The sequence below is a fragment of the Poeciliopsis prolifica genome, unplaced genomic scaffold (genome assembly GCF_027474105.1).
Source record: "Poeciliopsis prolifica strain line A6 unplaced genomic scaffold, Auburn_PproV2 SCAFFOLD055, whole genome shotgun sequence".
Classification (NCBI taxonomy): domain Eukaryota; kingdom Metazoa; phylum Chordata; class Actinopteri; order Cyprinodontiformes; family Poeciliidae; genus Poeciliopsis; species Poeciliopsis prolifica.
The window spans coordinates 908,275-934,153 of NW_026562430.1; the positions used below are offsets into that span (position 1 = coordinate 908,275).

A 25,879-nucleotide genomic window follows, 5' to 3' on the forward strand; every position below is an offset into this window, starting at 1 on the left:
GTCAGTAATGCACGTTATAAATGAAAAAATAAAACCTAGTATCAATATCAAGACCCTGGCATCGCACAGGGAACCACTCAACATGGTTTTCTGGTCTATAATTTGCAGACAAAGCAAATATTCTTGTCTTTGTTCGCTACAGGAAGAGGAAGCTAGCATGTTATAGTTAGCCTGAGTCTCTGAGATTAAACCTGAGCATTGCCAACATAGCTGGCAACGTGGCCTGTGGTTTCCTCTCAACAGGAACAGAAATGAAATCTTGTGACAATAAAACAATTCCTGGGCACGTTGTTGTTTTCACTGTTGAAAACATGTTAGTACCTTCCAAAAGCAATGTGTTGAGCAGCAACACATAGCACACAATAACAATTTGGCAAGGGTGTCTATGGACCGTCATCCAGGATGCTCTATGAGGAGCTGCCTGCTCAACAGCTGTGTCCAAACTGCACTGTAATTCAGGAACCTATTCAATGTTTCTGGGGCAAAATTACAACAGTGGTAGTGACCATAATGGTTACATTGCTGGACGGTTTCAGAGACTTCTCTGGATAATGATAATGATAGTATTTCAGTCTGCAGTTTGATGTTTGCTAAATTGCAAAACTGAGACCAAAATGTAACATCAATGACCATTCCGACACACATTAAATCCTAGAGGGGGTCGGGGCAGAATGTTTTGATTGTTAGGGAAAAAACAGATTTTTCCAACCATAAACATCTCAAGCAATGCAAATTAAAGTAACTGATTTTTAAAACGCAGTTGCACAGCTTGCTCGAATGAAACAGACATAAAACTTCCAAGCAAAGCAAAGCAGTGTTCACACTGCAGGCCTTAATGCTCAATTATTATTCAAGGATTATTGGATGGTGTCAGAAAATGAGTACAACCTGGCTGTAAGGAGACAAGTTACATTTCAAAAGATGCATTTTCTTTTGAATATTTTAGGTAGGATCTCAGAAAAAAATCTGCAAATAAATTAGAGTTATGTCTCATAAGAAAGTCTGCCAGAGACCAGAACCATGCAGGCTTGATATAAAGTACTGATATCATAAAATAATGAAACCTCATATGCACAGTATTATTGCTTTTAAAGAAGAAAAACACAGGGATTAGAACAGGAAAACGACAGCTCTGTTGTATAAAGTTGGGTTCTATTTCATCCTTCAGTATTTCGGTCTGCAGAGTCGTCATCATGACACGGTTGATATTAGTTCAACCGTGTCATAATCCCTCCTACAGCTGAAGAAGAAAATACAGCTTCTTTACCCAAGCTTGAAAAACAAGGTGTTGCTTGACTCATCGTGGTTATGAGACAAATATCCATAACACTTCATTTGACACATTCTTATTCCCAGAAGCTGCCCGCCCACAGACAAAACAGAGGGCCACAGCTGTAGATACAATAGCCTGACATGCAGCAGATGAATACAGTGTTTATCTGTGGGGTGGGTAAATCTGACCACATCATCTTGTTTTAGCACATTTAAATCCCCGGAGGTGATGCTGTGAGCTGGTGAAAGCTGTGCAAGACCTTGTGTGCAGGGGTGTGAATGTGGGGAACATTAGCTTGTGCTTCTGCTCGCCTTAATGCAAGATTCTGCCTGTGCGTGCTTGATTGTGTAAGCAGCAGCTGTATCAAGCCATCATTTGCCGGATCTGTGCCCTCATGTGTAATGCGACACTTGCCAAAGTTTGCAGCCACTGTCCCTCGCCTCCTGACAGTAATCCCGGCCCCCTAGCTCTCTGGCTAGACATCAGAGGATGCACTCTTTCTTTCTTTTCTCTGTGCTCGCCTTTCTCACACACAAGAACACAAAAACCAATCAAAGTTGGCCCAAAAGGCCAATGTGAGACCAATAACGGTACATGCGGAGCGTCCAATCAAGGTCGCGCTCAGGGTGGAAAGGAGACGCTATCATCTCTGTCCAACCTGGAGGCGCGCTCACATCAATACAGCCAGAAGGAAAGCAATATGGCCACCTGTTTAGCTGAAAGCACAGTGAGGGCAATTAGATCAACCTGGCAACCGCACACGTGCACTGCTGAAGGAATGATAAGGAAAAAGTTTACAGGGTTTACAATTTTGGCAGTCAGAGCTAAATTTAAAAGAAAGGCTGCTGCAATGTTGAAAAATGAACATAATGAGAAAATGTGAGGCCAAGAAAAACTCCAAACAATGCAGAAAATTGCCCTGAGAAGAAAAGGTGAAAGTCTCTTCCCACGAAGGCCGATAAATAGCTCAAGAACGCCATGATGTTACGGTTTAACTGTGGGGCAATCTCACAGCTCTAAAAATCACTGCCACACTAAAAGGTCTGCTTAAATCTCAAGCAGGTGGCTCCTGGGTATCAAACTGACACCCAGAGGAGTTGAATGAGCTGCTAAGCCCATCTCTGCACTGATGGTAATCTGCATGATGCTGCGGTGAAACCGGCTTGATTGCTGAAACACAGCAAAAACTGAGTGTGAAGAGGGGGAAAAAAAAGAGTTTCAGCAATAAAATACTTGCTCAGATTTAAGGTAGAACAGTTGACAGACCACCTGGATGGAAACTGCACTGTCTGCAATGTGTTACTAGACGTGATGCAGCAGCACTTGGGAGACAGCGGGCTCAGTGAAAGGCCGGCTCAAAACAAAATCTTGGCAAGTTGAAAACTTGTGGCTCCAAAGATAAACTGTGCTAAAACAAGTCCCAAACCACCAGAGTAAATACCACAGAGCAAAGGTTTGTTGTAGAGGCACGCACAGTCCTACACACTGCTGCTGCACTGAAGACGACCAGAAAACCTCGACCAAAGATGTCACATTTGAGGCTGTATATAGTTCGGTGGAAAAAACAAAAAAACTAGAACTGCAGAGGTGTTGCAAAAGTTGCAAGTTGCAATCTAACTTTCTAAACACCAGCTTGCATCATAATGTGAAAAGGTATGTTTACCTCCAAACATTTGCATCCACTCATCTCTCTATTATCCCTTGGCTGTTCTCTGCCAGGATGTTTATATAAAAAAGGAGGATTGTGTAGAAGTTTAAGGGCTGGGTGCTTTATTGAATCAACTACAACATTTTTTTATTTAGCAAATTCATCTCTGTGAGTCAGGGCTGAAGTGACGCAGCCAGAGCCGACTTTAACTACACCAGATTATTGTTGTGTTTGCAGATAATGGCCAATGTTGTTTGACTTTAAGGTAAAGAGGTGTCAAAATATAATCTTGGGGTGTTCCTGGCTCTATCTGACAAAACTCAACCTCCGATGTCGCTGTACTGTATCAGATACAATTTCAAGATACCAAGTAGCATCTTCAAATAAGTTTAGTTGATCAACAAGTCATATAAAAAAACAGAGGAAACATGCTGACAATAGGTTAGCAGCTGCTCCACAAGAAAACACTGAAATAAGGAAATATATGTGAGGTTATTAAGGACTGCAGATAATACCGTAAATATACTGGTTAACACAATATTAGCAAAAAGCTTTATCAAAAGTTTCTTACCATAAAAACATTAGTGATGATGGGTCGTCTATTATGTTACTGCTGTTCAAGATCAGATAGTTCTCAAGCAGATGGATGGTATTTATTCTACTGAAGTATCGCAAGCAGCAAAATCCTATGACTTCATGTAAGCCATTGAAGACATGGAGAGGTAAAATAAATAATATTTGCTAGTTCTGAGCCCCAGAAAGATGTGACCCAATTGAACCCTGTCAGCTACCACCAGCTGCTGATAAAAGGATATCCCACCAACTGCTACTTCAAAACCCGAACCATTCTTAATTGTGCATCCTGGGGGTAAAATTTCTTTTCATCTAGCAACTTTTGTACTTCTGGCTTTTTAATTACCTTGAAAACATCAGAGAAGAGCTGATTGTATCAATCAGTCCAATCGTGCCTTGGTTTACATATTAAAACTTCTCTCAGAATAACTGTTTCACAGCAGCTAAGCAAAGTAAAAGATTCGTGAAAGATAAATGAAGGACTTCAAACTTTTGTTTTATCAAGGATGTCCTCTCTGGTTGAACTTAAATGATCAGCTTATACTTTCCTGAATAAAACACTTTTTTAAAAACTTCAGAAGGGTTACTCTCCCGTGTGGATGTCCAGGTATAATGAAAAAAAAAAGAAAAAAAACACTTAAGCCATCAAAATCCAGACTTTCTGTAAGCTTCATGCCCATAAATTAATCAATTGATGATTAATAGGTGTGCCCAGAGTAAGCAGACACTGCTGGCTTGGACAAAGGCCGGCGCATCTTAACTCAACTGCCTTTGCCATTTCTTTGTGCTATTTTTGGCTAAGGAAGCCAAAGCCTTCAGCTATTTTTCCTCCTGCATTTTCTGCTGTCAGTAAGCGGAGCTGAGTGCAGGGAATGTAAAGTGATGGCTTAACTTTTGAGGTCAGGCGCCATCTGAAAACGCGAACAAAGTCCGAGCCACGCGGTCACACTCCGGTGGATTACCTTGATGGCTGAATAAAATTAGGCATCCTCCGTCCGATCAGCTCTCGTGACGGTCCCATCATTATCACGCTTATGTAATACACTAATGGAGGCGTCGTTTAGCCTGGAAACCCCTACACCGTCTGCCTGTGAGCCCACCACTTTCTAATATGACATTCACAATTTATACCTCCACACTGTGGGGCATATTAACCATTTGGGACAGTGTGCTGTCTTGTAACCACTTTCATCTGTAATAACCTAAGGTATGACACCATCATATTTCATTCCCTCTATGAAACCTTATTGAATTTGTTCACTTTTTCTCTTTTCTTCTGACTTTTTGCCCAAACTCCTTATTCTTTCTTTCCTTCTCCCTTCATGTTTATCACACTCTGTCTTCCCCGTCCCGCAGGGCATCCACTCTCCTGAAAGCTTGCCACGAATGCAGATAGGATCACTCACAGATGTATAATAACTCGGAGGTTCAAGGGGGGAATAAATATGCCCTAATTGAGAGAAATGATGTAATATTGATCCTGGGGCCTCTGAACCTTTGGCATCGATGGAGCGTTCTGCCGAGGCTGTGACATTTAGAGTAAAGGCTGTTTGGTGTGTGAGAGTTAATGTGTGTGATATTAGGAAAAGGTGTTGCTGAGGCTGAGCTGAGGGAAACGTTTGTGCGGAGAAGATACCGAGTGAAACAACAAGCACAGAAGAGGACCTTCTGTTCTGTACCATGGGAGTTGGAAAAAAAAAGGAATTTGAGGCAAGCAATGCTGGTTTCTCCATTGAAGAGCATGAAAACAGAATCCTGCATTTCTTTTTTGAGATATTTCATTTATATTGCCTGCATGTATAAGCCCTATTCTGGAAGAACGTTTCCTTCAGTCTTTACTGGATTTTGATGCGTTTAATTCTTTTTCCTGCACAACTATTATTCTGCTTTTATCGATCAAAGTGATTTTTACATTTTTCATCTCAAAAAACGTCTTTTGAACCTCTTGAACTATTTTGACCATTGTATAAATTCCTACAAGTGGATAGATAAAGCTTGCATATATTAGCTCTTAATTTTTATAGCAAGTGTTGTAAAATTTTAATTACTGCAAGTGTACACAAAGGAAAAGAAGACGGACGCCTTAAAAAGCTTATTCACTCTACCTCCACACACTTATCAAAATGAATGTAAATTTAATTAGTATTGACCAGAGACTTTTATGATTGTGGTTGTTTTGCTGAATGCATTATGCTTAGTTAATATCTTTAGCTGGAGTAACTTTTGCAGGTTACACTGCTGGCTTTATTATCTCTTCAGAGTGAGACTTAGCAATGGAGGAAATGTGCAAACAGCTAAAAGAAGCTTCTATTCTACCTAATGGGGGTAACAGTAGTTTTAAAGTGGTAGTGTATCTAAATTTCATAACAAATTGCGATATATTTTGTTTAATGAGGTTTGAATGAGGTCCATTTGTGCAATGCAAATACAACTGTCTCACTACATATGTACAGAGACATGGATCATTCTGGACAAGGTCAGTATTAGCGCTCAAATAACAATGGTCAAAAGTTGAGAAAACAAGAGAGGACCTAAAACTTAAATGTCAAGTGACGCATCCCTGACCTTCAGTTCATACTTGCCATTTTTCCCAAAGATTTATGGATGAGCTGCTGCCTGTTGTTGACTAAAAACTACAAATTCACTCCCAGTCCCCGAGGACTTCCAAAAAATCATTGTGTGAAACAAAGCAAATCACCAGCCGAGGCACAAAACGACAAAGTGGGTTTGGGGGAAAGTGAATAGATTAAATCTATTTAATTACTTAGACACAGAACAACCCATGAGATGCATGAATATCACGGCTTGATGGTGAAGAACAATACCCGAAGGAGGTGTTGCTTAAATTTAGAAAAAGATTTACAAAGAATTTCGCACAAGAAGTGACTGTCACCTCATTTCGTTTCTGGAGCGAATGCAGAAAATTTACTGCAGTGTCATGTATCAGGGGGACAAAGTGCTACATCCCAGGGAAGGATGCAATCAAAATCGCAAAGGAATTTCGAGGTACAGTATGAATAAAGGAATTCATTCTCAGATAAATAAAGAGACAGACTGATGATTAGTTCTGCACAGAAAACAGTGATCGCAAATCAATTTTGTCAGAAAGAGCAGTGCAATAAAGGCGACAGACATGCTGAACGATCTAAGTTCCAAACGTCTTCTGTTGGATTCGTTCAACAGGGGAACATACCACAAACCTACACACATTAAGAAATTAATCACCCTGATGTCAGAGTGTTCAGAGATTACAAATCATACACATTAGTGGTGTTGTGGGAGCCGACTCGCTCTGCAGCAGGTCTGCAGTCAATTATTGTGCATGTGCACAAGACAGAAAGAAAGCAGCAAAGTGTCAGGCTGAATTACAGACTCCAACTGTATCTGATTGGTCCCACTGAGAAAGCGGAGGAAAGATCACCCACCAAGGGCTGAGCAGAACATTTGCACAACATGTTTTAATCATGCATTTTAAATTTGATCAATTAGAAGTGAGAGGAAACGTGAAGGAAGGCAGGGATGAACAGTGTGCGTTGATTAATTGCCCTTTCCTCTGTTCTATTCTTCTAAAATACCTCTCAATGTTTGCCTTTCTTGTCTCCTGTTTTATTTTCTTCTCCTGTCTAATTAGCTGACATTTGGGTCTTCAGATTTCATGGAGGAAAAATGCTGCACAGAACTCCAATAAACCAGAAAGCATTAAGTGGGTTCCAACACATTTTCAAGAAAACATTCAAGACTTTTCAGAGACTCCACTTCCCAGAGTTCCTAGAGTTTTAGCATTTTAGTGTTGATATCTGACATTAACATGCTAAAAGTTTCCTTTGACACTTTGGCAGCTACTGTGGCTGAATGTAGCAACAACAGAAACTTGAGTGAATTAATGAAGTACAGATACAAGGAAGGAAGATAAAAGTGTGGAAGTTAAAAGAAGAAATACAAAACAAATGGAAAATACAATGACAATAACATTATAAATACCAAACACAGCATTTTGTGTCTCAGCTTTTTTATGTAATTTCCCTTTGGGATCAATAAAGTATTTTTGAAACTAAATCAACTTCTCAACAGGAATGCATGTGAGAGCCTCAGCATCTGAAGAACTGGACAAAATTAAATTAGAAAAATTAATCAAAAACTGAAAGAGTTGGAAACTTCATTTAGCCACATGTTCTCTACAACTAAGTGATTTCTCCAAATATCAGCAGATTCTTGTTTCTTCTTTGCACCTTTCCAGTACACCTCTCAAAATACCTCAACACACAAACATTAATGTCTAAGCCACTGGGAACAAAACTGAGCAGGCCCTAAATGAAAAACCATTTTTCCCCTCCCTGGCGTTGTATGACTCAGTGCTGCAGGGTCTCAGGTGTGAACGTGGAGCAGGTGTGTTAAATGTGCGATCACGCTCACATGCTCTTGTACTGGTCACAAGGAGTTCAACATGGCACCTCATGGCAAAGGACAGACAGAAAAAACAACTTTCCAACATATCAACATGTCTGATAATTTATGTATAAATATGACCACGTTTGGACAGGAGGAAATCCAGTTTCCTTCTGAGTGTAATAAAAATCACCAAATAACCAGAACATAGATTTCTGACTGGAACTAAACAAACAAAGAATCATCAATTCTGGACAAAAAACACACAAAAAATCCAAATGAAAGTCAATTTAAGCGACTGAGGTGAATAAAAAACAACAAAAAGAAAAGGCAGAGGTAGAACATCAACATATGTCTTTTATGTATTATAGTCTGTTATCACAGCTATCAGGTAATGGGGTTTGAAACCCCCCCCATCATCCCTCTATGAAAACTTAATCAGATGAAAACAGCCAGAAAGGCTTTTATCCATCATCACTTAAAAGCCACAATGATTTGCGCCTATTTTCTGATTGCCACCTTTTACCTCCACAAGCCTGTTGTGTTCATAGCCCGTGACAAATTTACTTCAAAGGAAGCCTCCATCATGACCCATTTTCCCATCCGGCAACAGCTGCGCTTCTGTCCAATAAGGCACAAAGCTCGGATTCCCCCATGAGCCAGCCGCTGGATGGAAACTGGTGAGGCAAATGACGAGCGCATACTGGAGAACCAAGAGAGCCACATGAGGAAGTACGTGAGGTAATCACTTAGGAAATATTGCTCATATTATCAGCTTGATGTTTACATGAAGAGACTATGTATTCGCTTATTCCAGTCCAGAAAACACAACCCCCATATACTGTGCAGAAAGTAGTCAAAACACAAAAGAATGAGGTAAAAACTGAACAGAGAGAAGGAACACTGAAGGAGAGGCCAGCAGATATTTTTCATCAATGCACTGAATCACTGCTTTTCATAATAAGATATGAGACATGACTCATGCTGCTTCTTCTCCCACCTCTCCTGCAGAACACTCAAGGTCCATTCACGGAAGAGCGACAAAGTAAAGAACACTAATTGAAAACCTTCAACTGAGCTCTGTGTGGTTACTTCCAGTCAAGTCTTTGCAGCTCTGCAAGAAAACCTGAGCTTCATAAATTACAAAATGAGGTAAGTATAGCAGTGACAGCTCAAGGAAAGCCTTGGTTTCAAAACAATTAAAAGTTCACCCCCCCCTTCTCCACTGCGCTGGGTCGGAGGCAATAATATCCAACATACGGTGCTGAGGAAGGAGGTTGGTAAAAACCAGCAGGAAGTGATGCGGTTAAAGTGCCATGCAAAATTATTTACACCAATTGAACTTTTCGGATTTACAATATATTTTATCGAGAGTTTTTCAAATCTCCGAAAATATTTTGGGGTATTCATGTAAAAAGATTATACATACATTTCAGAGTTTTATTTGATTTTGAAAACTATTAATACATTTTTTCTACATCACAATTAGATTTTCTGTCAATCAAATGAGAATCCCAGTAAAATACACAGACATTTTGGTTTATAATGTGACAAAATGTGAAAAAGGGTTATGAATAAATTTGCACAGCAGTGTAACTGCATAGTACACACCAAATACACAAAAAAGCAAAATTGCACTATATGTGAGGAATAACTTAAGCAAAAACTTGATACAAGCAAGTCCCCCCAACTTTGTACAGAAGATTGCAAATGTCTCGCAAGTAAGTAGAACGAAAACTACTTTGGAAGAACTTTCCTTTGTGATGAACAGCCGTTTGCCACCAGACAGACAACGCACGCTCCAGCGACAAACAAAAAGCAGGCAATCACTGTGGGGGAATGCAACATGTTTCCTTACCTAGTGCCATCTCTATGATGCTCATTTGGCTCTCTGAGGGAAACAGGATTTTTGGCGCCTGGTCTGTCACGGGAGCTGTGAAAAGGCAAGCAGAATGGAGCACACATTAAAACATCCTCTTCGCTCTCCCCCAGTGGACTGTAGGAGTATGATTTATTCATTAAAGACCACATTAAGGCCTGCATTAAAATGAGAACAAATAAAATATTATATTTAAACAGTGGAAGGACAAAAGGGGATAAATTACAAGGATTCTGAATTAGCAATTCAAAGCGTTAAACATCAAAGTCCAAAGCAGCAGCAGCACTACTCAGCACTAATCCAATTCGCTCCTTGTGTAAGTGATGATGCTACGGCCTGGACTTGGATGCAATACAAATTAAGTGGTATTTACATTGTCTTAGTGTCTTGGACTGAAAATATTTAGTGAAAATGTGGCTTTATCACTAATAAAAACTCAAGAGAAGTTAAGAAGTGGATCGCAGCTGCTGTAAAACATTTCCCTTTCAAATGCACACACTATTTAGAGAGCTGCTGAGAAACTAATCAGGCACTTAGATTGAGAAAAGTGGAGAGAATGTTGTTGTTTTGACTTGGACTGTGTTCCCTGTATGATAGTTATGTGAATCTCCAAGTCATCTGCGTAACAGTAAATGAGATGCCATGTTTTTTTGGTTTTTGTTAAAGTGGTGCAAATATGAAATATAGATTAAGAAAAAAAACTGAACAATGGATAAATCCCGGGAACAACCCAAACCCACAAGAAAGCGAGATCTGTGAAGAAGATGCATCCCCGGTCTGATAGATGAGGTTCTGTTGGATCGCTACGTTTTAAACCTTTCCAGTAACTTTCATGACAACACAGTGCAACACAGAGATTATATGACTAACAGTATCAAAGCTTGCACTGAGTGTTAACTTTTACTCTCCAATCAGTAAAAGTTAAAATGTCATTTAAATCACTGAAGCCATTTTTAATCTACAAAAATCTGGAATTGAAGAGAACAGGAAGTTGAACATGCTTTAAAAACTATTAGATATGCATAAAGCATAGACAAAATGTGGTTTGTTGTCCTATGAAGCAAAACTTTTAAATCACATTATCTGTAACCAGAGCGAAAAAACAAAAAAACCTCCAAAACATATATTAGCAATGAAATCCAGAGTTTCAGGGTCAAGTACAATTTTCACAAACTTTGCTGGTCTAAATGTATTTTTCCGTAGTAAATGATTTGGCAGAATCTGAGTGTTTTAGCCAGAATCAGGTTCATTTTCATACAGCAGTGGAAATAGAGAAATAGAAACAACCTCAACTTTGATTTCCAACATTTTCCTCTGGCTGGCAAATAAATGAATTAAATAGCTGACTGTCAATAATTTATGAAGCACATAAATAATTTGATGTAAAATTAATTAAAATTGACTACTTTGAGTAAAATTATAAATAAATATTTGAGCATTCATTGAATTATTTTATGAAATAGTTTAAACTACAACAGTGAGGCACTAATTAGACGTCAATATCTGATTGGTTAGTCTGTATAGCATCAGACCAAATATATTGAATGAAGCAGCTTTAGCTGGGAGTGGAAATCAATTCAAGATCCACAAAAACATTTATCATTTTCTTTTTTTTTCCATCTGGGACCCCTGCACCCAGCTTCGGGGTTTCATCGTCTCTTTACAAGAGAAATTCTCCAAATCCAAGTTAAAACAGTGTGTCATCACATTTGCTCTGTCTATCCCGATTAAAACTGAGGAGAGGAAGGCCTCTCGTTGTTTTATAGTTAGTCATGCCCTGAGACATATTACAAATACTCTGCAGAGCCTCCCTTCAATTCCAATACGGAGGCTAGATTGGATTTCCAGAGTTCGCTCCATGAGTTGAAGGTGAAATCCCAACCCTGGAAGGTAATCAAAGTTGTGGTGTGTTTTTTAACAAGCTCCGAGGGTTGGTTCTTGGCAGGCAAGGCTTCATTTGGAAACCAAAGGTAACAAAGTAGGAGAAGGCTGTTTAACTCTAATACAAATCCTGCCCTTCATCCAAATCAAGGGCATGTGGCTGATGAGTTAGTCAGTCGGATCCCATCAAGCTGGAAGGCATGTAAACTCACATCCACACACGAGAGAGACAAGTTCAAGGCGCATTAGTAAAGCTGGCTGGTCTCCCACAACAAAACCAGAACGCTGTGGGTGGGGTTATTATGAGTGGGAGTGGGCAGGTTTCTCGCTGGGGGGGCCAGAGTACATCCAGTCTGACCTGCTCCCCAACGTGCAAACAGCATAATCCCATTCAGACGCGCACAATCCCACACACTTTAAAAGCCTGAAGTTGGTTGCTGCCTGAGAGAACATCTTTAAAGTGTCCCTTGCAGAGCCTGTGATCCACTCTCGCTGTGATCACATGATGATGGATGGAGGGATGGAGTAATGCAACAGAAAAAAGGGAGACCTTGTTCTCTCCCATTAACTCCGCCGTCACCTTTTCTCCCCGCGCCTGTCGATGTGCCGCTCGCTGTGCGTCTTTGTAGCTCTGTCTGTCTGGTTCAGTCGCCTCTCATGGCTGAGATGGAAGGAAGATGAAATAGTGGGAGAGGAGGGAGGGAGGAAGGGAAAGGGTTGTGGTCCTCTGTTCACACCTCATTAAAGACCACTTCAGCAGACATAGATTAAGAGGGGAAAGCATATGTGCGTGTGTGTGTGTGAGCTCGAGATCATTAAAGAAACGATGCAGTGTACTCACTGCATATTTCCACTGCAGCAAATAAATGAAAGCAGTTTTCAAGCAACTTGAGAGGCAAACCTTGTTAGTCACAGATGATGCAGAGGAAAAATCTTTTCTCTCCTCCTCAAGCCAACCATGTTGGAGCTTCGACTACCAGGAATCTTTTTTCGTTTCCTGCTCAGAATTGGAATTGTGGGAAAAATGTAGCTAAACGTGGCTTTTGCTCATCCTCCAGGTTTGCGTAGAAGTTAGAAAAACCTTTGTCAGAAATTTTGCTCGCTATAAAGTCGCTCAGCTCCTCTTTTTCAATGCATCCCAAAGCTTCTTGACTGGACTGAGATTCGGTACAAAGCAGAACAGATCAGTGCCTTCCTAACCCTCCCCTAAGAAATAGAGGGAAATATGAATAAGGTCGACTGGAAAGAGGATATTTACTCGCCTTGCTACATTATTACACTCATAACATACCATTACAACATGAAACTATGTCAAAGTAACCAAAGTAGCTTTAGCTTGCATGTGAGGTTATGTGCTTTTGATTTGTAAAACATCTTTTATGTCCATAAAACATGTTAAATTCAATAGTTCAATTAAAGATAAAATATAGGAGCTATTATAATGTTAACTGCTGAATTTTAAAAAAGCCTTTTTTAATAAAAGGATTAACATTAAGTAAATTAAACACAATCACTATTTCATTTTATATTATAAAAGCATTCAAGAAAATTGTGTAAGTTAAATATAGAATTTTAGGGGAACAAGTCATTTGCAAAACTGAAGTTAGCATAAATTATGTTTCTTAGAGGTTGTTTGGTGTTAATATCTGAGGTTGGATCCTTAATTTAAGCAAATTCTGGAAACAATATTCTGAAATTTATTGAACAAATCTTTTCAGATTAAGAACAATTCTTGAACTCATCTGAACTTATTACCTCGAGTTGTCAAGAGGTAGAATCACACTACTGCAAACTCAGCTCTGAATGCTGTTCTGCAACATTTTTAAAGCACTTTTTATTTCAAACCTTACTGTTGTGAACAACAAAAGTTTTTATTTTAACTTTTTTGCACTCAGAGCAAATCTTTCTGTTTTCGTCAAGTTGTCTCTCAAAAGAGTAGAACAAAGAATCAAGAAAACTGTCAAAGTTTTCATCAAGGATAAATGAAAATCTTCAAGACTTTGTATTAAGCTACTGTCTTCACAGTGTTATGGAAATTCTTTTGTAAAGTTTTCAGCAGAAAATGTCAAAGCAAAACATGTTATCATATTAATCACTTACAAAAATTGAAAATGGAATGGTTTTGAAAAGCTGCAGGGCCACACAAACTCTGGTTTTGCATGATCACAATTCAAAACTTCCCACTTATTACTGCAAATAAACAAGTTACCTATACAATAAGAGTTATAAGTCCAGCTAAGACCAAACACTTGAGCAGATACACCACATAAGGGGAAAGTTAGAAGTCTGAAATACAGGATGAGGTGGAATGATTGTCTACAGACTCTGGCCTGAAGCTGAAAGGAACTTTACAACCCTGCAGCTGTCAGGGGATGTTAGAGTTTTGGAAAAGAAACAGAGTTTCCTTACAGAAAAGATGAATGGATGCTATCAAGGAGCAATGCCTTTGTGATCTGCTGGAGTTAACTACTTAGCACAGGAAACTAATGCTATATTTACTGTGTTGCATCTGGAAGTCCATAAAATTTTGAGAGGCAGTAAAGTACTTGCAAAGTATTATTGTGCACCTGTCTTTTTTCATGGCCTAATAAAGAGGTCAACCGTGTGGAAAATACAGCTATAAATAGTTAATGTGACCTCAGCTAAGCCAGAAGTGCTTCCACTGCCACGTGGAAGCTGAAGACGTTTCCTTCTGCAAAAGCAGCTTCACACGCAGTAATGGCAGAACAAAGTTACCTCTTGTCTGGTAAACATGAGGAGGGTGTCGCTGCCGCGGATGTTTCTGCGTGGGATGTTTTTAATTTCATAGCTGTGGTAAAACGACTTTCAGCTGTTGCCCTGAAACATCTGCTGGAGGGCTGCAGGTGAAATGAAGCAGAGTCAGAATTAACACAGTCCCTGATGGAGTGGATGCTGTTCTTCAGCTACACAGATGGGATCTGTGTTGGGATGCTGCAACATCTATGGATTGTGCAGCAAGATGTACAGAGATCAAGTGAACACTCTAGAAAAGAAATGTTTTCATGGCTGCATGAGCAAGCATATCCTTAAAATAAAATAAAACCTCAATCTTATTGAGTTTTATACTATGAAACTAGTGAACCTCAAATAAATTCAACAGCATTTCCCTTTTTTTAGCAGGTGGACCTCTATGTGTTTTGCTCATTGAAGAAAATGAATCATTTAGGAGAAGGCTACAAAAACATTAATAATAAAGGCAGCTAAGTGGAGAAAATATGAGGAAAGAGGGATGTTAAAAAATGTAGACGTGTCTCCAAAATACATCTAAATCTGTAAATCTAGCCTATGGACTACAGTTGCCAAAATCTCCAAAAAAAAAAAAAAATCTTTGAGCTGAATGTTTTATGATTCACAGAAATAGAAATTTGGCCACAATTCACACAAGAACTGGTCCCAATAGCCAAATCTGATTTTTCTGAACTCAAACCTTCAGGTGTTTGCTAGAAGACATTTTTCAGCAACAGCGCAAGTTCAAGCAAAGATCCAAATAAAAAATGAATCTCTTAACAGAAAAAGATCATTTCAAAACTAAACTTTGGCCTGAAGAAGTTTAGTTGACTGAAAATCTAAAGTCAGAGGGGAACCATTTCCCAGTCTGGTGTGCTGATAGACATCTGGCAGCAAAACTGATTGTAATTAAAAAACTAGTTGACCTCTGTGTGTTTTGCTGAGTTTCAGATAATATATATTTAAAATATAATAGATAAATCTTTCAGCTGAAACAGTATACTGCTTGTTAAAAATAACACAGATGCTCCAGAGGACTCTCCAAGCTCAAATTGTGATTTTTGCAGGCGCCGAAAAATAAAATGAACCGCTGGATAAAAATGACAACGCACGCCTCTCCGAGGACAGTTGTTGAAAAATATAAATATAGAAACTGCAGAAGCAGAACATAATAAGAGGATATTTTCTTATTGAAAAGAGTGTTGTTTCAGAAGATCCATCAAAACAATTGAATATGAGAGGGCCCACAGGATAGGGCAATATATTCTGGGGAAATCATATAAATCACATAAGTGCAGGCATTGGGAATAGCAAGGGCGAATACACTCTCCAGTGGAAAGACACTCCACATAATTACTAAAAAAGGCGGGTATGGTTCACACTGGGGTGTGTAATAATGAGACGTATGTTTGAAACTGACTCAGATGAAAAGTTAAAGCGCAGTAAACATTCACACTGATAAGAAAAGAATTGGCACAGACCAATTCGCAGATGTTATAGAGGACTGTTTCCTCTGCAGGAATACCCGAGTCACACAGCTGCTTGGTAGTGAAGAGACTTGAAAAAGTCTACACACCCTAACCAGCATGGATCATTTCAAGAGTGGTCCAGCTGAGTAGCTACAAGCAGTGATTAGCTTACTTACAGCCGACAATAAAACGAGAAACATGTGAAGTGTAAATGTTTTATCACTCAATATAAGTGGTACAGTAGGGATGTACTATAAAAGCTTGAAAAATTGTTTACTTGCTTGTTGTTTCTTTTTAAATCAAAAACATCTAAAAAGATTATTTTGCCAGAAGTGGGAAACGCTTTAGATTGAATTTGTGATGGCTGAAGAAAATAATAACTTAATTCAATAGTAGAATAAAAACAACGGGCCTTCGAACCGCCATGAAAGATTTAAAACCGCAAAGTATTGGTATAGCTTTATTACTGGAATTACTTTCCTCTTTTATTTGAAAGCTGTGAAATGGTTTTACAAAAATGTTTAAAGGAATATCTCAACTATGGCTGTAAAACATTTCAAGGCTTTCAAACAAACCTGTACATGTTACTGCAGGTAAACAAATATACCTTCGGGAAATAACCCAGAAGCCTTCGAACCAGACTTTCCCAGATGTTACAGATAGTTTGAACAGGAAAGCGAGCTGAGGAAAAACACAAACATCAGATTTGAAGGCGAGAAAGAAGATCTACTGGGTGCCATCAATGCAAAGATGCCTTTTAGGCATCATGGGATGTGTTTGACTATAGACTCACAGCTGGGCTCACTGCATGAAACAGAGTCAATGGGATTTTTAAAAATATGGACTTTCAGGTAAAACTACAAGTGAAATCTTTTAAAGTGTTTGCCACACTACAAATGCAAACTCATTTTAACATGTATTTGTTTTTACTGAACAAATATTACAAATACTTGTCATGTATTTAACAGTAAAAAGCTATTCTTGCATTAGCTTGATGAATTGAGCTGTTAAAATTAATATTAACTTATCGGCATGTCAACATTATTTGCAACTCTGCTGGATGTCTGGCAATAAGAAAAGCTTGCTAGTCTTTGAAGGGGTCAAGAAAGTTTTATGGTCACGCAACATGCTAAGTGTCCTTCAGCGACACACATCAACTGTGAGAACACCCGACTTCAAACTGGCACAAAGGGCGTCCGGCCTCGACGCAGAATGACAGGCAGCAGATAGGTTATCAGACTATCAAGATGATTAATGCTGTATTGATTAAATCAGTCATTTCCTCATGAATCACACCCACAGCTGGAAAAGTACGGCTTAACTTGACAAAAGCTTTCTTAACTTTTGATGCCGATAGTAAAATTATTCATCACAAATTCATAACTTTTCTTTGTTCCACTTCCCATAATATCTGACCCATTTGAAGATGACAAAAAAGAAAACTTAGAAGTGAAAATAAACTTGAAGTAGCCTTAAGAAAGGCTCAGAAACAATGCGGTGGCCTCTGCATTTGCTCTGCTACACTCAAAACAGAAATAGAAACAACACAAGGACATTCAAGCATTTCGTTTTATACGGCAGAGCCAAAGAAAATGAACTGTTGACTCACAATTTCTGCCCATTTACTGCATTTTCAGCAAGCTCTGCTTTATGTTTATCTTAGCTTTAAATCTACACACTCGACAAGCAATACCTTAGTAATCATGAGTTACTTATTTTGAGCAAGGTCGACTATGAAGTACAAAGAAGAATTTAGTTTTTCTGATAAATATGCTCATGACATAGTTCATCTCAAGATCCTAATTTTACATTTTACGTGATTCTGATTGTTGTCATACCATAAAATCCTGCAAAATAATAAAATCTTAATCATTCTGCAGAAAATGGGACAAAAAGATAATAGAATATTGGAAAATAGTCTGAAATTCACATTACGATCTTCACAAGTTGCTCTTCACAACTGTGAATAAACAACTGGATTGTAATTGGATTACATCCCATAGTTCCTCTCTATTTCTTGTTTTTACCCTAAAAACTGCATGTTTTGTGGGTCACTTTCTGGTATTTTGGGTATTTCTCTGACCAAAACCCCCTTTTCGACAGCAGTTCCTCATGACTTTCTGCAGAAGTTAGGCTGACATCAACATTGCACATAAAGTGACATGAAGTTGCAAATCTGTAAGCTAATTGAACATGACTGGATTTCTTATATCTTGTTCGTCGCATGAAGAGGAGTAAAAACAGCAAAGAAAATGTAGGAGATGAAGGATCTTGCACAAAATGACACTCTGCAGCCCCAGCAGTGGCTATATAAAATTTCACTGCTGTGGATATTAAAAAACGCCAGTTCTCCACCCGCAGCAAATAAGTTATCTCTGATTCCTGCTGTATTTGTAGAGTAAATTATTTCTCTTCCTCGTCTGTAAAAACTTGTCTTTTAAGTCCATTATTTCCCTATTTTCCATAAGCAAAGTCTGTCTGATACAATCTTTTAATTAAGATTTCACAAGTTACTTCCTACAGCTCGAAAAATGTTTCTTCTAGTGTTGCAGTCCTGCTCCCAAGGACAAAATCAAACATCATCGTGTAGCTCGGCAGATCCCTCATCTCACAGATCTTATCTGTAGAGAGGGTGGCTTTTTTATTTACCATACATTATGTAGCTGGATGTTATGTTAAACAGAGAATGTATGGAGGATTTATGTAACTCTCTCACTGAGCATAATGTTTACAAGCATGGTGATAGTGCTATCGGTAACATTTCAAGTTTAAAACAATTGCTTTGATATAAACAATTTTATGTTCTATATTTAGAATCATTTTGTCTCATATTAGCAATTATGCACTACATTGTGTTGGTCTGTTGTATAAAATCCCAATCCAAATACATTGAAGCTCAATATTACATAATTTAAAAAAAACATTCAAGGCGCATATAGACCTTTTTAAGAAAACTTCATGACCAATTTCACAAAAAAACAGAAGGATTTCCTAAAAGACACATTCATTCAGAGAATTAACTTCAAGTTCATGTCTAAACTCATAACTTTCCAGTACAATGTGTCCAAATGTGATTTTGTGTTCAGCAGAAAGTATTATAATTGTAAAACACAAACTCAGTTTCCAGAGAGATTTATTCCTCCATGCAAATGCAAGTCTACACTTTGCTAAGAGAAAATCGAGACTTTGACAGGGACGAAGTTGAGCTATTTCTCATTTTAATCCACTGCCGAGCCCACCTGAATCTTTACAAGGCTCTTTAGCGAGAAAGAATTTATAGTTTGGAAAAGTTAACACTAATTAATTTGGAGGAGACACATGACAGTGCACAATAAAACACCAAGCAGACATCCAGCTGATTGGGGAAAAAAAACCTTAAGTGCTTCCTTCATTCAACATTTTTCTTGCGACCATTTAAGCTTTGATTGCAGCCATCCATCGACCACTTATGCGTTAGTGACCAATGCATAAAATTCATGTCGAGCCTGAGGGCACGTTTAACTGTAGTGATGCAATAGTTGCGAGATGTACATGAGCGATATTGGTATAATAGCCCGAGCAGAGATCAGAGTAACGATCTGCAGGCTGGCCTAAGCAAATCTTAGGAACATTAAATGTAGCATAGCTTCTGTGCATGATTCATCACACCTGCCTACGACATGCCTGAGAGAAAACACTGTGCTTGAAAACTTGCATAAATAATGAAATGCGAGATTGGAACAAAGCGACAAAAGAATCCATGGTTGAATAAAAGAGAGAGGAGGCCGGTTTATGAGAGGAACCGTGACATTACTTTCAGAGAAGCAACCAAAACCTCCTTGTCCTGGTGTAACCTATTGAGCCTCGACTGATTCAGGGCAACTCATTATTCGGTTTTTAACAGAGAGCCTGATAAATATGCAGCTGCCTTGAGCACCTAAATGCTGCACACTGAGCTCTTATCAAATAATATCCTCACAGCTTTGTGAAATATGACTAATGCGGCCGACTGATTCCTGATAATCTATGCGGTGTTAGTTAGCCGAGCATTTGGCACCTATCACATTCTCCGATCTCCCTCCTTGGTGTGTTTATTTAGTTCACTGGACTTTAGCACAAGATAATTGCAAGACACTAGTCGGCAAGGGTGGGAGTAAAATGGAAAAATTCAGTTCAGGTTGTCAGGTAGCACTGAGTTTAAACTAATTTTGACTGAAGTAGAGTTGAACAGCATCCTGAGGTCTAATAAGTAGAAATAAATAACATGCAGCATTTAGGAAGTTCAGGTTAATCAAACTTAACCAGAACAGAGTTTTAAATACAAGTTTTTGAAATAGGAATAATCTATTACAACAGCAAAGATTTTGCAGCAAAAAAAACGCTGTTAATTGAATTAATCATGTGCTAAAGCTCATCTGCAATGTGCTGAACCTACAACATTTTTATATTTTGTTGTTTTACAGCCACATACCTTAAAGTGTTATAATACTGCAACTGCCATACTGACCTCCAACACTACAACCTTCAGCTTCCAATCACATACAAGCAAGTTATTGTATTGTCCACATATTCAAGGCTGTGCTCTACCTTGTGAGGTTTTCATAAATAAACAACCACTATGCAGTTTGAGGATTTAAATGGGATTGTTTAACATCTCAAGGAAGTCAGCATGCCATTTTCTGGAGCATCTTCCATGATGGAAAAGGACAAAAGCACACAGTGGGGTTCCTGGTTACGTTTTTAAGGTGGAACTGTGATCAGAAAGTGATTATGGATTAATTATTTAACATTAGAGTGAAAGGCCAGCAAGCGAAAGAGCTGAGAGAGTTTTTCCTTGTAGCTGAAACCAAACTTGACATTGAATAGCAAACCACAAGAGGGAGGAAAAAATATCTCCATGTACGTCCTGCAGAGCACATGTCTGTTTCCTGTGTGCAGAACAAAAAAAAAAGGTCAACATCTGAAAACTTTAATTACTCCTGACTCTGGTGAAGCATGCTACTCTACAAGATTCTCCTTCCACACATCCAGCCAACCAGTTCAACCCCTGTTACAAGCTGCTAAGTGCTCCTTTGTGTAAGTCAGTGACCTCCTACGCCCTTAACACACAGACTCAACACCAACACCATCCACCTTTTCTTAAAATAAAGAAACAGACTCCTAAGTTGTCAACAATCAATTATGTGCCCCAGCTTCCCATTTGTTTCTTCCAACAACTGAATGGATCGCCTAAAACTGGCCACAAGTTAACAAAACCTGTCTGTTTGCTTTTAACTCCATTTCAACCTCCTCCCCAGCTTGCTGCCAGTGGCCTGTTTAATTTCCTGCTTGGTGCCATTTGTGCACACTGGCCCCCTATTGCTGAGCGATGCCATGACGGTCGTCCCTCCCGCCCATCCACTGCTTCCCCTTCTTCCTTCCTCTCAACCCTTTTGCCAGTGGCCCTGCAAACCTCCAGAGGGAGGCAGTGCCAAGCGTTCCAGCTGTTTAAACAGGTCAGTGGTTGGTGCCAGGTGCCGCGAAGGGGAGCGCTGCCATTGTTGTGCCCTATATTGCTGGTTTGTGCAAACTGTGATGGTTCCATTGTCTCTGCAGAACAACTAGCACGGATTAAAGGTAGTACTCAACATGAATAAAAAATGCTTGGTTTACTAACATTAGGTATGAATGTCATTAAGTCATTAATTTTAGGCTCCTACTGATACACTGGACAATAATTTTCCAGTCTGGAATAATAAATAGAGTTAGGGTCATAATATATGCAGTGAAGGGCTGCAGGACTTCTAAACTATGCAATTCTTAAACCTGGTTATTAATCGAAATGAAAGTCCCACTTGAAAATATTAAAGGTTATTCATCGCTTCAGTTAAAGTTCCTGCAATTACATCGTAATTTATGTCATAACAAATATTGTGATACTTTATAAAATTTCTTTATGCAAAAAAACAACATTCAAAACTTCAAGTTATTACAAGAATCATGCTACAGTCTTATCACAGAAAATTATTATTTGTGTTTTAAAAAAGAAAAAGTAACCAAACCGATGACATGCAATTGATAGAAAACTTCTTGATGCTGAAGAAAAATAGTTTTCATCCCATGTTTATGTCTTTTTAGTTTTCCTTCCAGGAATGCATAGAAGACATTCTGCAAAAAAAACATGTTACCCAGTAGAATTATGCATCAGCCTCCCAGACCAATTAGTATAAAATAGTGCAGCATAAATTTTACAGGAACAAAAAAAACAAACCATGTTTTCCTCATAATGAGATCATCCTTCCTTGTTATTGTGTCATATTGTCTTGTTAGAAAAGGAAGAATATTTAACAGTATTTCTGTTGCTTTGGTATAAGTCCTCTTGTTAGTTCAGACTTTATGTTTTTTTTTACAATGACAAATATGTGTACTAGTTCAGCGGCTGAATCTCTTTCTCTGAAACATCTTAATTGAGACAGATTGAGTGTTTTGTTGTCTTGTGGTGTATTTAGAAAGATTATTCGAATTGCTGCAAACTTGCCAGGTCATCTCAGACTAGTACAATTCTAAATACTGTAAGACTTCCTCTGGCGGAGCTCCAGCATATTAAATCTAAATGCATAAATATGAAAAATTGCTTTGCGTCAAAAGGGCCGTCATGTCAGACCCAGACTGAACAAATTTACAAATCTAAAGTTGTGAATCAAGCACATTAACCCAGCCTCCTGGCTCTAATGCTGATTACATTGCAGCTTGAGGCAACTTTAAATTTTATTGTTTTGACCTCGCTACATTATGCCACTTATCATGATGAAGAATAGGAGTTAAAACAAATATTTGTTTTATATGCTATTTTTGTATGATTTTGGCTAATCCTCCAGATCCTAGGCTGTTTAAAAACACCAGAAAAGAAGAAAATAAAATTGTGAAACAAAATAAAACTTTCTTACCTATTGAAACCCACCTTGAAGCTTTTCTAGAGTCTTTTTATTTTGGATAAATTGAGAAATCACAACCCCTGCCTTCATTGGCTGCATGTAACTTTACCTGGGCAAAATGAGTCCAAACTGTACTGGACCTTCATATGTCCTGGTATTAAAAAAAAATAATAAATCCTTCAGAAAATGTATTTTAGCTCCAATTAAAATATCAGTGGAGTTTAGCAAGCAACAGTTTTAAAACTGTGATGAAAGGACAAAGTTTTTTTCTGGCATGCTTTCCAAACAATCGCTGGGCATGAAGAAAGGGTCTAACAGTTGCTATAGAGATGCAACTCTTTCCTGCAGTTTTCTGACAGTGAGCTCATGAGATTATTTGCCTCCTTTCATCCTCCTCACTGTGCTTGGTGGAAAGATAAACCTGGGTCATCATCCAGTCTTGCTTGTCACAGTTCTGGTTGTTTTAATTTTATTTTCTCCTTTACCGTTATGACTGTAAATATTCCTACACAATAAAGTTTATCTTTCCTGTTGGCCCAAGAAACAAACTAATGTGTCTTGTCATACATATCACATTAATACAGGCAGCCTTACATTTCAATACACTTGTAAAATATAAATTTCTCAGTGTATGAACAGATTCTATGTTTATGCAATTAAAGCTCAATATTTTAAATCAGTACAAAGATCAATTGGCTAAAACGCTAAATAGAGATTAAGCAATATGCTTAATCAAATGGGTTGATTTAGCAGAATTTAGACGTTCCAAATAGTTAAAAGATGCATTATATATTCAAACTGTACTGTGTTCAGTCAATAAATATTAAAATAAGTTTACTGTCCTATTGAAATAGAGCTTTTTCAGTTTAAAAGAGAACATTAGATAATGTTCATGACCATTATGTCCACTTTGGGCCACTCACTGTGTTTGTGCAAAAGCAAGTACATCCATCCAGATGATAAAAGCTCAAACACAAGGAGACAGATGAATCAACACACATTTAAATCCCACCAAAGGGGGCACTTAGCGCTGATGATAAGTCTGCCCCTGATGGCAATGCCAGAGATAGTTCAGTGAAATTACAATTCTAATTTAGACGTGCTCCATTTCTGTCACACACAGTTGAGATGTATTAAATCCAGCTCTAAAAATCACAATTGGTTGCGCATGCCAGATACGAACTAACAGCATGTTTTTTTATGCAGGTCTCCTGATTGATTACAACAGCCTGGACGTCAGATGCAGCTGAATGACCGACCGACTCTCCTCCCACTCGCCATTCTGAGTCACTCCTTCACAGGCGTTCCAAAGTGAACTTAATTTATGGACTTGTCCAGATGATCAAGCAGTGTGTGAGAAAGGCCTTGGCTGTGCTGACCTGTGTGATGAGGCTCACTGCTGTGCACAGCGGACAGTGACACAGGCAGAAGTAATCACCACATTGAGGCTGTATGAGTGTTTGCAATTTGCTCCAAATCTGACTGGGCATTTTTTATTTTATTTCCCAGCTAAAGTTAATCAGTTCTTCAGCCTCAAATTCGGCTTTCACCACCATCAATATGCAGCCTGCTGATTCCATCCGGCCCACACATACGTGATAATGATAAGCCATGGTAGGCGGTAATGGCAGTTTCAGTCTGGGTGCAGGATTTTAATTGGCTACTTTAGCTGTCAGAGAAAGCAGGAGCCTTGATTGAGCCTTTGATTTGGCCAGAGTGGCACACCAAGAGCCTTAATTGGCCTATGGACCAAACACCAGGAAAACACATTAGTTGAAGTGCTCAAGCATGAGCCCTACGAATTTATTACAAGGGTTCAGATAGCTGAAATGTCAAACTCAAAATGTCATTAAACTTTTAAATAAAATAGAAAGTAAAAACGCTGAGAGACTCTTTGGTGTAAAGTCTTTTCTTTTAAAAAATATTCATTCGAGATCTAGCTGGTTATAAGAACAACCTTCTTTTTTTTTTTTTTTTTTTTTTTTACAGTTTTTCTATAAATTATTATCCAATCAAGATAAAAGTATTTATCATCCCAAAGAGCACAAAGTGTTAAAAGTAGAATCTCATTTAAGTAACTATTTACGATGACAAAAGCAGAATATTGGTTTTATTAATTTATGGGAGTGGTAAACATGCATGGAAATATTCAAAAACAGCATGAAAGATTAGTAGTAGCTTGGTGTTGCCATCCCTGGTCGTCTCCGTCTGGCACAGACATATCAGGTTGAACTAGTTCCAACTCAAATAGCTCAGAATCAAACCCAAAATCTGTCCAGAACCGTCTTCATTAATGCCAGCAAATCATCTGGATTCTGGTGCCACCAAGATTACCATCAAGGCTGCCAAGATTTGTTAAGCCATAAAATACAAATGTTCAGATAAGCAGACAATAGAAACTTATTAACATTAGTATCTAATTTGCAGAAAAACAACAATATAAAAAAAGACCATCTTGGACAGAGAAGCAGACAGAAACCAGAGCATTCCCCTCTGCCACTGTTCTTATGTTGCAGCCATTACCTGTGTGAAGCCAATAAACAACAGATTTCATCTCGGCTGAAAATTTCCTTCCTCCCTGCTTGACAGGTTACTACTGGGATAAATGGGGAACGTGGCGCATATGGCTTGTATGGACTGTGTTTGTAGGGTCGTAGAGCTCCCATCTAAGTGCGCAGTGAGTAGCACAAATCATCCTCTAATTATAACTTTTGAGGCTTATATAAATCATCGGGGGCAATTTCAAGGTGATGGTTCTTCAGTTTACCGAAAATGGCTCTGGGGAACTGTCACCATCATCAACCATCCACCTAACATAATTTTCTTCTTTCATTTTAATCTTGTCTTCTTTTTTTTCTCGTTGATAAACGTTGTACTGTCCCATAGATAAGTAAAAGCCTGGCAACGCTACAAATATGCCCCAAATCACTATTGTGTGACCAGCCTCTTTCTTTTAAACTTCAGCATAAGCCTGCTTCAGTGCCATTAAAATAACTTGTCATGACAGTGTGGCCTGGGAGCACTGCAATCAATTTCTATTACATCAAGGCCCAACTGGGCATTGCTACTGAACTAAGCGCTGGTAAGCAATCTCCCTGGCCGAGGGTAGCTTGTGTGATGGCAGCGTAT

The 25,879-nt window shown here is 38.6% G+C and overlaps 1 protein-coding gene across 2 annotated transcripts in view; it reads right to left on the reverse strand.

Annotated features, from left to right (window-relative positions):
- The window catches only part of LOC129379073 (interleukin-1 receptor accessory protein-like 1), a 185,347-nt gene that overhangs the window by 67,283 nt on the left and 92,185 nt on the right, over positions 1 to 25,879 (reverse strand). For both annotated transcript variants that reach the window (XM_055059651.1, XM_055059650.1), the window contains exon 6: positions 9,739 to 9,813. In XM_055059651.1, coding sequence (XP_054915626.1) covers positions 9,739 to 9,813 — 75 coding nt within the window. The remainder of the gene's footprint in view (positions 1 to 9,738; positions 9,814 to 25,879) is intronic.